The sequence below is a fragment of the Lathyrus oleraceus genome, chromosome 5, assembly GCF_024323335.1.
Source record: "Lathyrus oleraceus cultivar Zhongwan6 chromosome 5, CAAS_Psat_ZW6_1.0, whole genome shotgun sequence".
Classification (NCBI taxonomy): Eukaryota; Viridiplantae; Streptophyta; class Magnoliopsida; order Fabales; family Fabaceae; genus Lathyrus; species Lathyrus oleraceus.
The window spans coordinates 629,340,877-629,356,121 of record NC_066583.1 but is presented as its reverse complement, the minus strand read 5'-3'; the positions used below and the strand labels follow the sequence as shown (position 1 = coordinate 629,356,121).

General features: G+C 30.8%; 2 protein-coding genes across 2 annotated transcripts; one reads left to right on the top strand and one right to left on the bottom strand.

The window, feature by feature from the left end:
• Positions 1–1,216: 1,216 nt before the first annotated feature.
• LOC127082551 (uncharacterized) lies at positions 1,217–2,476 on the bottom strand. Its single transcript, XM_051022787.1, has 4 exons — positions 2,135–2,476; positions 1,694–1,978; positions 1,372–1,569; positions 1,217–1,273 (listed from the first exon to the last, which is right to left on the bottom strand). The coding sequence occupies exons 1-4, from the start codon at positions 2,474–2,476 to the stop codon at positions 1,217–1,219; spliced, it is 882 nt and encodes a 293-aa protein (XP_050878744.1).
• Positions 2,477–6,985: 4,509 nt separating this feature from the next.
• On the top strand, positions 6,986–8,564 carry LOC127087346 (transcription factor MYB26). Its single transcript, XM_051028233.1, has 2 exons — positions 6,986–7,452; positions 7,556–8,564. The coding sequence occupies exons 1-2, from the start codon at positions 7,190–7,192 to the stop codon at positions 8,364–8,366; spliced, it is 1,074 nt and encodes a 357-aa protein (XP_050884190.1). The 5' UTR covers positions 6,986–7,189; the 3' UTR covers positions 8,367–8,564.
• Positions 8,565–15,245: the final 6,681 nt, after the last annotated feature.

Below are 15,245 nucleotides of genomic sequence, written 5' to 3'. Positions count from 1 at the left end.
TTAAAGGAAGTAAATGGCAACACACACTAAGAGAAAAAAATTATTTTATTCATTAAGAAGGCATTACATTTTGGATCCCAAAGACATTAGATAATTTTATTCTTCATCCCACTCTTCTTCCATTAGATCCTCCTTCCTATTAGGCTATATCATTATTGTCTCTATTTTGCCTAATTTGGGACCCATCAACTGTGTCTACTCCTTCTGACACTTCCTCATACTTCTGAACCTTTGAAGCTTCCTCAGACTTCTGCTTCTCTTCCTTTGCTTTTTTATTCATAAACTTCCTAATCTCCTTCTCAAAATCTCTCTTTTAAGCCTTATACTGCTTTGGTTTACCCACTTTAGCTGAAGAGTAATGTGGTCTAAATGGTTATGCAAATATCTATTTTTATAAGAAGAAATCTTGAATAACGTACAATTTGTCTTGAAGACTATGCATCTTGGGAAGCTTTGCCTTTCAGAATTTGACTTTGACTATCTTGAATATTGTGGATAATTACTTACCTTTCTCTCTAGTCATTAAGATTCCGTGAATATTTTATTTATGTTTTTATTCAGATTCTCTCTTATCTCTTTTTTTTTTATCTCCTGTGTGTAGATTCTTGTTCTTAAGCAACACAAGTGCCCACTTCATATGAAGAACATCAAGAAGGAATATGGAAAAAATAACAAGTATGTATTTTATCTTCTTCATTCATAATTTATTGTAAGTTATATTTTCTAATGTTATTCACTCACAACTACTATTATTTAAAATTATAGGTCTTTAAAGTCAAGACACTCAGAGACAAAACACCAAGACAATAAGATAGTATTATTTATTGTAATGATGTGTATATTGTAGGTTGTTTTATGCCGTTTCTATTTTTATGTAATACAATTTTTGATCTAATTCAATTCAAAATGGTTTTATTGTTGTTTATAGTTTGATATGATTCAAAAATATTCAGGTTTAAAATTTGGGAATACTATAAAATTAATATATATATATATATATATATATATATATATATATATATATATATATATATATATATGTGTGTGTGTGTGTGTGTGTGTGTGTGTGTGTGTGTATGTGTGTGTGTGTGTGTGTGTGTGTGTGTGTGTGTGTGTGTGTGTGTGCGTGTGTGTGTATGTGTGTTTGTGTGTGTAACAAATTATGTCACAGGTGTTGTTTGATTAAACCATTGTTATAAGTAGCGCACTACCTAACTTATAACCACGGCCCCTCGTCCTTTGTGAAACCATCATACATACAATCCCACGCTACCTACCAACGAACATGCAACCATCACTATATGTGTTTCACAATCGTCATTATATGTATTTTCTATAGTAGTGGTTGTTCGCCTCTCATGCATATATCACATGATTTCTCTGGTGCCACAATCTAAGAATTCCATGTACTAGATTCTTTGAACTCAGATGCCCTAAGATTTTGTAGTTCATATGCCCCAATCTCTTGTGCCACAACTCACTTTCCTCTTCGGCACTTCTTGCATTAAGGCATTGAGTGTCTGGTGTTGCAACATTCACCTTAAATGTTCTGTTTCTTCCCAATTCATACTACATAATCAACTTCAGATTACAGTCATACAACTTAAAGAGATTGTCCTTCTTGGTTAGTGAAAATCCTTTTTCAATCAATTGTCCTACACTCGTCATATTTCTGTTCATGCTAGGAACATACCAGTACATCCTTAATCAGTACAATTTTTCCATTTGTCAACTTAACTCTGAATTTTCCCATTCCTTTGGCATTCAGATACTTATCATCATCACATCGGATCTTGGTCCTTTTACAAGAGTCAAAATTAACCAGCCATTGCTTGTTTCCACTTAGGTGATTTGAGCATCCAGTGTCCATGTACCACCAGTCTACCATTGATCCACCTACATTCTCAGATGCCATCAATAGTACAGGTTCACCATCAGAATCTCCTCTAGCTATGTTAGTTTCTTCAACTTTTCTAACCTTGTTTGACCAACAATCAGTAGCAAAGTGGCCAAACTTGTTGCAACTGTAGCACTGCACCGTCCTCTTATCAAACTTCTCTTTTCCCTTCTGAACATTATTATGCTTCTTCTCTCTATAGTGGAGAGTTCTGACTTTTGATCACCACCGCCATACTTTTTCTTGTTCTCTAGCCATGCTTACTTTTGGTTCTTCTTTCCATAAGAAGCCTTCAGAGTCTGATCTTTTAGAGCTTGTTCTAACTCTTTTTTTAGAGTTTCTTTCAATTAGATGTAACTGTTGTGCCTCTAAACAACTGCGAAGCTCTTCAATTCTCATGGTGTTGGTATCTTTAAAGTGTTTTATGGCTACAACTATGTAATAAAGCTGAGGAGCAAGTGATCTCTGTACCTTTTCAATGATTACTTGTTTAAAGAGCGTTTCTCCATAAGACTTCATCTCATTTGTGATCACAATCACTTTAGCAATGTAATCAGACACCTTCTCATTGTTCTTCATGCGGAGATTCTCATATTGCTTGCATAGGGACTGCAACTAGACTTTCTTCACCGATACATCACTGCCATGGTACCACATCAGTGTATCCCACGCTGCCTTCGCCATTATCAAATCAGCAATTTTTTCAAACACCTTTGTATTCACACACTAATGGCTATAGAACAACTCCTTATGATCATTCTTTATCTTTTCACGTTGTGTGCTTCTTCGTGTTATGTTGCATTTTCTGTAACCAGCGTGTAACTGTCATTTACGAGATCAAGAAATCTTGAGCACCAAAAAACACACGCATGTGAATCGACTAACGATTCTAATTCTTTATGTCGAATACTGGAAACTTTGTGTTCAACCTTCCGTTCATCTTCGTTCTTATGTAAATCACTCAATTCTCACCAACACTCGTGTTTTCCTGTGAATCGAACCGGAGATCTGGATACCAATTGTTGGAGTTCAATAATGAACTTCCATTAACAATGTATAATAATTGGAGAAGATGAAGAAAGAATGAGAATAGAGAGAGAGAGAGAGAGAGAGAGAGAGAGAGAGAGAGAATTTCTAACTAACTTTCTCAATTTGGAATTGTGTAAGATTCTGTTACAAATTCGCTTCCACTTGAGTTTTATACAAAGACTCAAATGAAACTCAAATTCAAATGAAACCTCAAATGAAATATAAAACCAAACTCAAATGCAAATGAAACTAATCTTGAATGTTGAACTACATTAAACAAAATATGCATTGTGATCATTTACTTATATGAGTTTCAGCTTGAGAATATATATATATATATATATATATATATATATATATATATATATATATATATATATATATATATATATATATATATATATATTTATTTATTTATTTATTTATTTATTTATATATAGAGAGAGGGAAAGAAAGAGAGAGAGAATCTATAACATGTCATTGGGTTGATGATCCTAAAATATTAAAATTTTAAAAATAATTTCTAAAAACAATGAATATGAAAGGCACGTTTGATTTGGTTTTGTAAAACAGTTTTTTAATTTTTAAAACTTGAAAACACTAAAATTTGTTTGATAGACTAATTTTATAAAACTATTTTTTATTTAAGAATTTTAAAAACTAAAAAACTAAAATAGGTGTTACAGGTTTTGGTTTTTGATTTTTAGTTTTGTAAATTAGGAAGAGGAAAAAAAATGATACAGTTTTCTAATGACAAATTTATAATATGATATAACTTTAAAACAGTTTTTATGTGAGACTACTAAAAAAAATTCAAAACTAAAATTGATTTATAAAATAATTTTTAAAAATTAAAATAAAAACCCTTTAAAATAAGCTCAAAATCTATAATTTCTATGATGTTTTTTTCTACATATTTGATAAACTTTAAGAACTAAAGTGACCAAATGTTACAATTTCAAGGATTTAATTAGCAAATTACTTATTTGGGAAAAATATTTAGAATAAATAAATTTAAAGTTGATGATATTGGGTATATTGATAATCAAGAGGGGTGTGTGATTTGTTTAAGAGAGGTGAAGTTTGTGGATCACTTATTTGTTCATGTGAGGTAATCTCCTTGATTATTCTAAGGTGCTTATGTGGACGGAGATGCCCCTAGCACTTCCTCACTTTATCTTAGGGGTCTTAGAGGTTTTTCAAAAGTTTGATCGAGACAATAAAGATTTAGTAGGTGTATTGTCGATCTGATATTATTACAAAATATAGTGATAACTCATCTTAATGCGTCTGAATTTATTTTTATTACTGTTCATAATAACAATTATGGTGATAAATGAAAGGTTACAAAAACATTTTATCACTGTTCATAAAAGATTTGAATCTCAGCACCAATAATTTTTATTTTATTTTGTCGTTACAAAAAGAGTTTGTTCATATACTCTTAAAATTATATTAAAATTAAAATACCTATTACCAAGGCTAGTATCAGAAACCGCTGTGAATAGTTATGACATTTAATCACGATTATTCTTAACAACCGTGGTGATAAGTCTTTTATATATATATATATATATATATATATATATATATATATATATATATATATATATATATATATATATGAAGTTATCAAATTGTCAACAAAGAATAGTCGTCTCACTCAAAATACAAAACTCTAACATCTCTCTCTCTCTCTTCCACATCCAGCATACTCGTCTCTCTTCTACTTCCACGTAACTCGTTTTTCTTCTTCTTCATACTAAAAGGTAATCAGGTTTAACATTGTTTCTTATTTATCTTCTTCTCCTTCTTCTAAAAGGTAATCATGTTATTCATACATTTTTTTTTGTATAGGTTATAATATTCCTACTTTTGAAGAACTTTCAAGGTACGTCTTTCTTCAATAATTTTGATTGAATTCACAATATTTTCCTTTCTTGCAATATAAAAATTTAAAGCGATCAATTGCAATTCTGAATATAACTTAAAACTATGGATGTTGTTATAAATATATAAAGCCGATGTGACTAGTTATGACATTTAATCACAGTTATTCTTAACAACCGTGGTGATAAGTCTTATATATATATATATATATATATATATATATATATATATATATATATATATATATATATATATATATATATATATATATATAAAGTTATAAAGTTATCAAGTTGTCAACAAAGAATAGTCGTCTCACTCAAAATACAAAACCCTAACATCTCTCTCTCTCTCTTCCACATCCAGCATACTCGTCTCTCTTCTACTTCCACGTAACTCGTCTTTCTTCTTCTTCATACTAAAAGGTAATCAAGTTTAACATTGTTTCTGATTTATCTTCTTCTCCTTCTTCTAAAAGATAATCATGTTATTCATACACTTTCTTTCATTTTTTTGTATAGGTTATAATATTCCTACCTTTGAAGAACTTTCAAGGTACATCTTTCTTCCATGTGCTTTCTTTCATTTCAGTTTCACATGTTTTTCGTATTTTTTGGATTGTCTCTACTTCGATCTCTATTTTTGAAATTGTCAATTCGTGTTTAACAGATCAAAAGACAATATAGATGAGAAAGTAGTTATCATACTTGTTCCAAATATGAATGTGTTCTTTATTGGTTCAATGAACTAGTAGAGAATGAAGTGTTGGCTGAAGAGTCACAAGCATTGAACCTAATTCTAACACTTAAAAAAATAAGTGAGATACATAGAATAGAATGAAAGGAAAAAAAAAGGAAAATATTAATCTTTGTAACTTGTTATTCTAATATAATTTAATTTTGTCAAATTATTAATTTCTATATCACATTTAAAGGTTGTATGTTGAGTGAGCAGTTGATGAAATTAGCATTTCACATCCGTTATATTAAACTCAAAACAACATACTACCACGATTGAAAGATAAAACAGTAATGAAAGGTTGTTTAAATAACAAAAATGGCGTTGTTGGGTATTGAACCCATGACCTTTAAACTTTTCATTACAATTATTTAAAACAATCATGGTTATAGGTAGCGCGTTTTCCAACTTTCTACCACAGACACTAGAGTATGGTTGTAAATAACCTACATACAATCACACCCTACCTAATAACGGTTGTTCAACCGTTATTATGGGCATTTTGCTACCGTGATTATATGTGTTTTTTGTAGAAGTGTGATGTTCAGTGGTCTGGATTATTTGAAAATTGGGACAAAATCATTTTTGTCGGGAAGTTTTGTCAGGAAACCACTAAGTGCATACGATAATTAGTTTGGCTTGGAAGTGGGTCTATTTCCATGCTTCAGTTTATGCTCTCTCTTTGTTTGATTGGGAGTGTGACTCATTGTGTATCTTTGAGTTTAGGAGTGTGTTAGGGACCAAATACTCTCTTATGTTTCCTATGGGCAGAGTCGTCTCAAATTTACGGAGACCCTATGTAGATTAGTCACTATTTAACCATGACAAAACAAATAGACGTCTTATTTAATTAAAATTTAACCTGATAAATATTTTATGAGACCATATTTATAAATATTTTAATTCTAATGAATTTTAGATCTGTATGGTAGCCCGTCTTGCACGCCCTTAAATAAAGCCCTGCTTGTCGGTAGTCGAATTTTCCTGCTTCGTGCTTTTTTTTAGTGTTGCTCGCACATTTTTTTTAATATCTCTTGTACTTATCCTTTTTTCTTGTCTTAATATATATATTGATTTGTTTTTCAATCAAAAGAGATACAACATTTCAAATATACACATATGTAATCGAATAGTTTTGCACAACTATCAATTATATAATCCAACATGTTTTCTTACTTTCTTCTATCTTCTACTATTGATACATTTTTCACAAATAAGTGTTAAAATACAGTATATTTTTTCAAATGGCAAACTAAAAAATACAGTATTTGTCATAAAATATTTCCTCTTGATAAATCATGGTGTGTATGTCCAAGTTGTATCTGTTAGGACAATGGTCCCACACCCTGCATGGCTGACACGTGTACAAGTTAGCCCATCTGATCTAAGAGTGAGTGAAATTAGAAAAGAAAGAAAAAAAAATCCATTCTAGGGCCTACAAATGTTGCAGGGTGACACTGCAGCTTTTAGCCCTTTGCCACAAACCCTAACTGGTCCACAATGCTCCTTCTCTCCCACATTAAATTCACCACTCTTCACTTCACCATTATTCCATCCATTTTTCTCTTTTCCTTCTTCACACCATTCATATAAAAACCTACCTAGGGCTTAAACAATACCTTAACCTTCTTCAACATGGGACATCACTCTTGCTGCAACAAACAGAAAGTTAAAAGAGGCTTATGGTCACCTGAAGAAGATGAAAAACTCATCAACTACATCACTACTTATGGACATGGATGTTGGAGCTCTGTGCCTAAACTTGCAGGTTTGCAAAGATGTGGAAAAAGTTGCAGGTTGAGATGGATTAATTATTTAAGACCTGATTTGAAACGTGGAAGCTTTTCTCCTCAAGAAGCTGCTCTTATTATTGAACTTCACACCATTCTTGGCAACAGGTTTGTTCATATCATCATCATAATAATAATAATCACTTTTCTTCTTTCTTGAGTATATATCTATATATGTATCTATATATATATATGGTTTGGATTTGGACAGATGGGCACAGATAGCAAAACATTTACCAGGAAGAACTGATAATGAAGTGAAGAACTTTTGGAATTCAAGCATAAAGAAGAAACTACTTTCACATGATTTTGTTCCTTCTTTAACTACATTTTCTGATCATATTCACTGTCCTAGAAATGAAACTTTCTTCCCTTTGTTAAATGACAATCCTATCCTTAACAACTCTCATCATCATCATCATCTATACTTTCCCATCAATCTTCCATCTCCAATCCTACAAGATCAAAATGATCCTATCAACAACATTTTGAATGCCAATTTTCATACTCCATCTTTGCCAGAAATAGTACCTTCTTCCAATTATGACCAATTTGATACATGCTCATTCATTCATCATCTCAATCCAAATATTCAACAAAACTTTAATATTGTCGAGAATTTCATCAATAATAATAATCCAAACACAATATGGCAACATCATCAGCAGCAGCAACAACAACAATACGACAGTATTAGTCATCATTTGGCGGAACTTGATAACTCTATTGTGCCAAAAGTTTGTGAAATTGAAACCATTAAGGATGATTTTGTTTCTAGCCTCCCATTTTCTTCTTCCGATTCACAGCATCATCATCATGATCTTATCCATCAAATTGTGGCTGCAGAAGCCAATAACAACGATGTTCAAGCTGTGGAGTATAATATCATGGATGCTCTCATCATGTCATCATCATTACCATCCTCAACAACAACGTCTTCATCATCACCACCACTATCATTCTATCAAGCACCAGAAAAAATTCTCACAAAACCTATCCTTCCTTCAACTTGGGAGTCATGATCATGAGCATGGATATATATTTTCATGTCTTGAAATTTGGAATATTAAGAGGGGTATATTTGCAAACATGAGATTTGCTAGTTGAGGGTGCTTGTTTCAAGTTCCATAAATATGTCTAGTTTGTTTCACATGTTTGTAAACTAAAACTATGTATTTTTCTGAATCATTTACTATAAATTACTAGTATTTGTTTTGTCATTTATCGTATGAGAATTAATCATATATGCTTAGTTGTGCAGTACTTTACGTTGACACATTGTCTGTTTGACATTTATGGATGATGATGTCAAAATATGTACACACACCATGGTCAACTTGTTCTCACTTCACGCCAAATTCTGCTCCTCTACACTATATAGCTAGGGATCAATGCTCTGCAGGTACTTATTAGCATATTCTCATGTTATTCACAACAAGAATCAAATTAACAACCTTATATCTCTACTATTTTCTCATTCAACAACTACAATTACATTAGTTAATTCATAATGCACTGCATTTTCTGATAGATCTGTCTAAATTTTAAATATGAATGGTTCAATCTTAATCGAAAGTTTAAGCGTGATTGATTACTTCGGATCGGTATAGAAAAACTTTTTTTTAATATGTTACAGATATGATTATGTTCAATTTATTTTAATTATTGTTATTTTGTTTGTGTCTGTGTTTGATAGATAACAAGACTGGTTTCAATTGAAAAATGTGAATATTGATAGATTGAATATTTTTTAAAATTTTAAATTCAAATCTAAGATGTTATAGTTTATCTTTGTGAATTTATGGAGAAATTTACCATTCATGTAAGGACATATAAAAAATTGTTAGAAGGTGTATCATAATGTTAAATAATTACTTTTGCATTGTACCAAACTTTAGAAGGGTCCATCTGTCAAGTCTTGACATTTGCTTTACCCGGGGAAAACTTGCTCTTTGCTTTTGCTTATAAATTGGTTAAAGTTATAGAAAACATCATTCATCTTTTGATGAATAAAAGGGGAAGAAAAGGGAGACAAGAAAACTATAAGATTAATTAATTCAAAGTTACAGTGAAGGAATATAAAAAGCAAAACATCTTAACACCGACTATTAATTCATTTTATTTCAAAGATTAAAATTTAAAATGATTAGACCCTTATTAAAAAAAAGAAATTTTTATTATGTGTACATTATTTGCAGCAATCAACCAAATATACATGAACAAAATTCTCAATGTCTAGCTCTTTCCCTAAATTTAAATTATTTCAAAATAAAAATTTATTGTTAAATTATTTTTTTTTTAATTTATAATTTCGGTTTGACTCGATTTTACGCAATCTATTTCTAAGATTAAAATTTTCTTATAAATATTATCAAATATATTTCGATCCAATAAAATATTTAACACAATTCATTCACGTTTAATATTGAACATCTCAGATATGATCTATGAGACGCGATAGAAATGACCTAATAACAAATAATCCAGTCGATCATAAATGGACTCTCATATCATTTTACAATTATAAGGATTAATTTTTCAGCATTTTCATAGGAAAATGGCTAATCCTAAATATATATATATAATCATCACTTTTATATATAATAAATTTATTTATAATTGATATGAAAGTAATCTTCATAATTGAATACAACACTGCTTGATGTCTTTTCTTTCTCTTCCTTTAATTTCCTTATGATTTAAGTTTGTCTAACTAATTAAGCACATGCAGATAATTAATTAAGAGCACGGTATTCATGCTATCTCATAAATAAAAAACAGCAAAATCTATGGTAAATACTATATTCATTTGTTCAAACTCCAAAGCAAAGATTCTGATTAAAATTCCCCTAATTGCTGTCATCATAAAGCAGAAAACGACTTAAAAGAATTCATTATGTGTTATTATTAACCAAAAAGGAGAGTAAGAAAACATTACTCTACAACATTATTATAAATAATGACAGAGAAAGAGCATTCAACAAAATTATGATTGTAATGTGATAACATATGGAATCTTCTGCAATAGTTAGGGAAACATAACTTCTTTCAATCATAAGCTGATTTCATGCATATATATATTCCCACCACCCACTCAATCCCTATGTTGATGATTATCTTTGAATCAGTGAGAGTTTCTATCATTAAATTGCAATCAAAATAATTAAGTCGAAAATATTCAAACACGTCTTGAATATACAGTTATCATATTTAGTGTCAGACAGAGTTATTATGTTTAGTGTTAGCAAACACGTTTTTATTATAGGATTATCATATTTAGTAGCAGATACTCATCTTGAATATAGGGTTATTTTATTTAGATGACAGTCAAATCACAATCTGAATATAAGATTCTCATATTTTGTGTCAGACTCAGACACGTCTTGAATATAGGATTGTCATGTTTAGTGTAAGTTACACCGACGAGTTTTGAATATAGGATTATAATATTTAGTGACAGACGTAGACATAGACGTGTTTTGAGTATAGGGTTTTAAATACGATTATTTCCGATTAAAAAATATTAAATATCAAAAAGTTAAAGATGTATGATGTATCTATCTCTTTGGTTAGAGCCGTTACTTCAATAATTTGAAGGGCCCATAACTATTGAAAATGGATTCTTTGGTCTATTATGGTAGAAGGGTTGTGAATTATTTGTGCATTCTATTCTACTTATTGAATTTCTAATTCTTCATGCATGGCTCAGAATCTTAGAAAGTTTTCTTTCTTATGGGCCAGTTTCTTAGATGCTTTTATAATCATATGAATTAATTTAGCAACAAAGTTAGAAAGGAAAATAAAATAAAATAAGTAAAAGTTCATTTCTATTCACTCTGACCTCTTTTGATACATCAACATGACAGGGTGATTGTTTATTTCCTTTTTTCCTTGATACCCCATCTTCTTTTCTTTGATGTGAATATGTTATCATGTTTCATTTTCATTACTCTTCCTTTACAGTACAGACCAAAGGGTGATAATTAAAGGGGCAAGATAGAATCAAGGTCAGCTATGGTTTTCAATTGTAGTTGCAATACAAAAAATTTGAAATCTCTACCATAAAATCACAATTGTTATTGGTTGAAGTATGCCTTAAAAATCTTAAAGTGATTAAGAGAAAGAAAATATAATTAGAGATTGAAAAAAAAAATTAAAGGAAGATGATTGGCGGCTGCAGGAGACAGTTGCGGAATTGGCGGTGGCGGAAGCCAGAGCTGCAGGCACGGTGCCACCGGAGTTGCTGGCAAGGTGGTCAGACGACAAAAAGCGGTGGCGGCGGTCATTCAATGTTGGCGGCCGCGCGGGCCGATGTGTATGCAATTCGGGTTTTTTTGAACACCCTGTCCGATTTTTTCGATTCATGTGTTTTAGGTTTTTGGTATGGATTCATTAGGTTTAACAATCATGAATATGTATCTCTTACATTCTTATCTGAACAACCTTCAGAATGTTATTATTTGAAGATAGAGAGAAGGGTTTGGAATCTTAAGTGAATTTAGAGATGCGATTAAAATTTGAGAAACTTTTTGTAATATCTGGAAAACACTTTTAAATACATTAGCTTTGTGTGATTATTATACCGAGTGTTTGAAAGATTGGAAACATTTGAATAGAAATAGGGTTTGGTTCGTGGGAACTCAAAAGGTTTTTTTCTTTATAACTCAATTGTAATTTTTTGTAATAACTTTTAAAATTATAGTGAATCAAATATATATATATTCTTGTCTTTTATCTTCTTGTGACTTGTTGTAGTTTTGATTTCATTTTTAACTGATTATTGTGTTGTTTTAGACTATTTATTTTGGTTGATATTATTTTTTGTTCTCACACATCAAATTTCTTAATGTATTTTAACTCTGAATAATAATTCTTAATTGGTTTGAGTTATTCTACCAGTTTTTTCCAATATTATTCTTACGAATTATGATGAGAATGTCCACATTAGATGAAAAGTAACTACACAAATAAAAGAGACGTTGCATCTTCACCTAAAATCTTAAAGCATTAGATATATTGATTGTCACACTTATAAAGTGTGCAATTTCAATTCTTTCAATCAATGTAAGACTTCTAACTTGAATTTGCATCACAATAATTTTGATTGAATTCACAATATTTTCCTTTCTTGCAATATAAAAATTTAAAGCGATCAATTGCAACTCTGAATATAACTTAAAACTATGGATGTTGTTATAAATATATAAAGCCGCAACGAACTTACAAAGTAAAATTACTATAACACTATAACACAATTTTTTTAATGGCAAACTAATATACAAAATAAAAAGATGTTAAACCATCAGAGTACCTAAGATAGATTTTCAGTGTTTAACATGTGACTACATATAGAAGAGGGGGATTGAATTGTGTGTTTCAGAAAAATTGTAGTTTAAAAAACTTTCACAATTATTTTCAGAGGGTTTTAGGTTTTGAAATCTATTTCAAATTTTTTCATCTCTTCTATTATTCAAAGGGAATTGAGTTTATCTACTACTTTTTCATTTACTTGCTGAGTATGGATAAACGAATCATTGATTAGAGTTTCCTACAATTCAAGATTAATACTTTGAATAAATATTCTAAATCTAACTTTCCATATTTCAAACCTAGCGTCATTAAATGGTGGAGGTGTGTTTAGAAAATATCTCTTATTTAAACATGTGTCCGAAATCATCTTTCTCATGAGACGATTAGTCCTTGAACATGGGTTAGGCTCTTATGCCACTTGTTGGACATATGACTTCACACACAAGAGAGAGGTGAATTGTGTGTTTCAAAAAAAAATGTAGTTTGAAAATATTTCACAATTATTTTCAGAGTTTAAAAAAATAATAAAAATGATTTAAAAAATTAGCAGCGGAAAAAATAATTAAGTAGAAAATAAAAAATTAAGGGTAAGAGAAGTAACACCAGGAATTATAGAGGTTCGGTCGAAATGAAGTAACCTAATCCTCTTACCAAGATTTGATCTTTAGAGTATCCAATAATTCTTAAGAGCTTTTAGTAGGTTGAACGCTTTAACCCCCATATACAAGAAAAAATAAAGTTTCAAGCTAACTTTCAATCAAACGGAGAATATCAGAGATAAGTGATTAGTCATCATTCCAAACAGAGGATTGAAACAGTTAGTCTTTTTTTCCAAACAACAACTTGAAGCAGTTAGTCCTCAAGCTAAACCGAGACTTTACACAGGGTTATCTCCAACCAAGTTGAGCTTTTAAACTGGGATGAACTCACTAATCGAACTGGAGTTTTGAACAGGCTGACCACGAACCATTGAGATTTTATATTGAGCTTATCTCAAACTAGGGATGGCAATTGGACTCATCCCTAGTAGGCATCCATAAAAATTATCCATAATGGGTAGGATAAAAAGCCACAAAATGGATACAAGCATGGGCACAGGAAATTACCCACGAAAATAAGTCGATATGGGCGCGGGTACGAGTACCTTAGTACCCACCCCGCCCCATACCCTCACAATATATATTTATATATTTTTATTTTTATTATTATGTATACGAGTTAATTTATCAATTTTATTAAATACATCGCTATAAAACTTTTGAACGCATTTTAATATAAATATTTATTTATTTCTTAACTCAACAATATCATCCTTGAAGTTTTTCTTAATATTGTTAAAAAAATTAAATGACATAATAAATTATAAATGATATATTATTTTTATTAGAAATGCAGGTAAACGGGTATGAGTATGAGTATTTAGCTACCCATAGGATACGAGTACGGGTATAAACATTGATGTCCATAGGGGTGTGGGCTTGGATTTAGGGATTTGTTTAAACCACAGGTATGGAGACGAGTATTATAGTACATTGCCCAAACTTTGTCCATTGACATTCCTATCTTGAACCAAATAAAGCTTTTAGCCAGGATGAGCTTACCAACCAAACTGAGGTTTATAATAGGATATCCTCGAACCAACTTTAGATATAAAACCGAGTTAATCTCGAACCGAAGAAAGCTTTTGAACAAACTGAGCTTACGAACCAAAACGGCGAATTAAAATCTAAATCTCCACACCAAAGCTTTTAAAGAGTTTAGATTTGAACTCAAACAAGAAATCTCTTATGGATCAATTATTCAACCAAGATAAGAATATTTTTTGGTGAATTTATAATAATACCCTTCCTGAATGCAAATAATTCCTCACTAAACAAAAGCACTTTCTCGAAAGCACTACAACAAAATTTAAGTGAGAGAAAGTTGAAAAATATTTTTTGAGTGAGAGAGTGAGGTGTGACATACAGTTCTCACAATTCTGGATATGAAAATATGAAGGGGAGGACCTCTACTATAGGCTAGAGGGAGACACAAAAAAGAAATATTTATTTGGCCAAAATTAATGTGTCAATCGATTGACACCTTGATCTAGTCGATTGGAAGGCCTCAAAATAATGATTTAGGATTTTTAAAAAGGAAGGAAATGATATATATTTGTTGTCATTCATTAAGACATTGTCTTAAATGATTAAGGACAACTTTTATACTAACCCAATCGATTGGGTATAAGTGTCGATCGATTAGACAGTACAAATTTTGTCCAAAATCATTCTGACAGCTTTTGATTCAACTAGCACAACTCCAAAACAACTTTAGGAATAATTTTAAGAATATAGGCTTAAAACATATTTTAGTGCGTGCGTGGTTTATCCGTATAACTTACGAAAAATCCCTTATGCTTTACAACATATTGTTCACTCAGATGCGACAGGGCAGGTTTTCACATTTCCACTCTTTCACATCCCGAAGCTTCAAGACTTGTCAGGTAATTCGATTTTATAGACACTTTCTTGAATTCTTCTTGAAGATGAGGCTTGAGTTATATTTTATTTGAGTGTCATCATCAGAGGATGTTTGCATTGATCATCAAC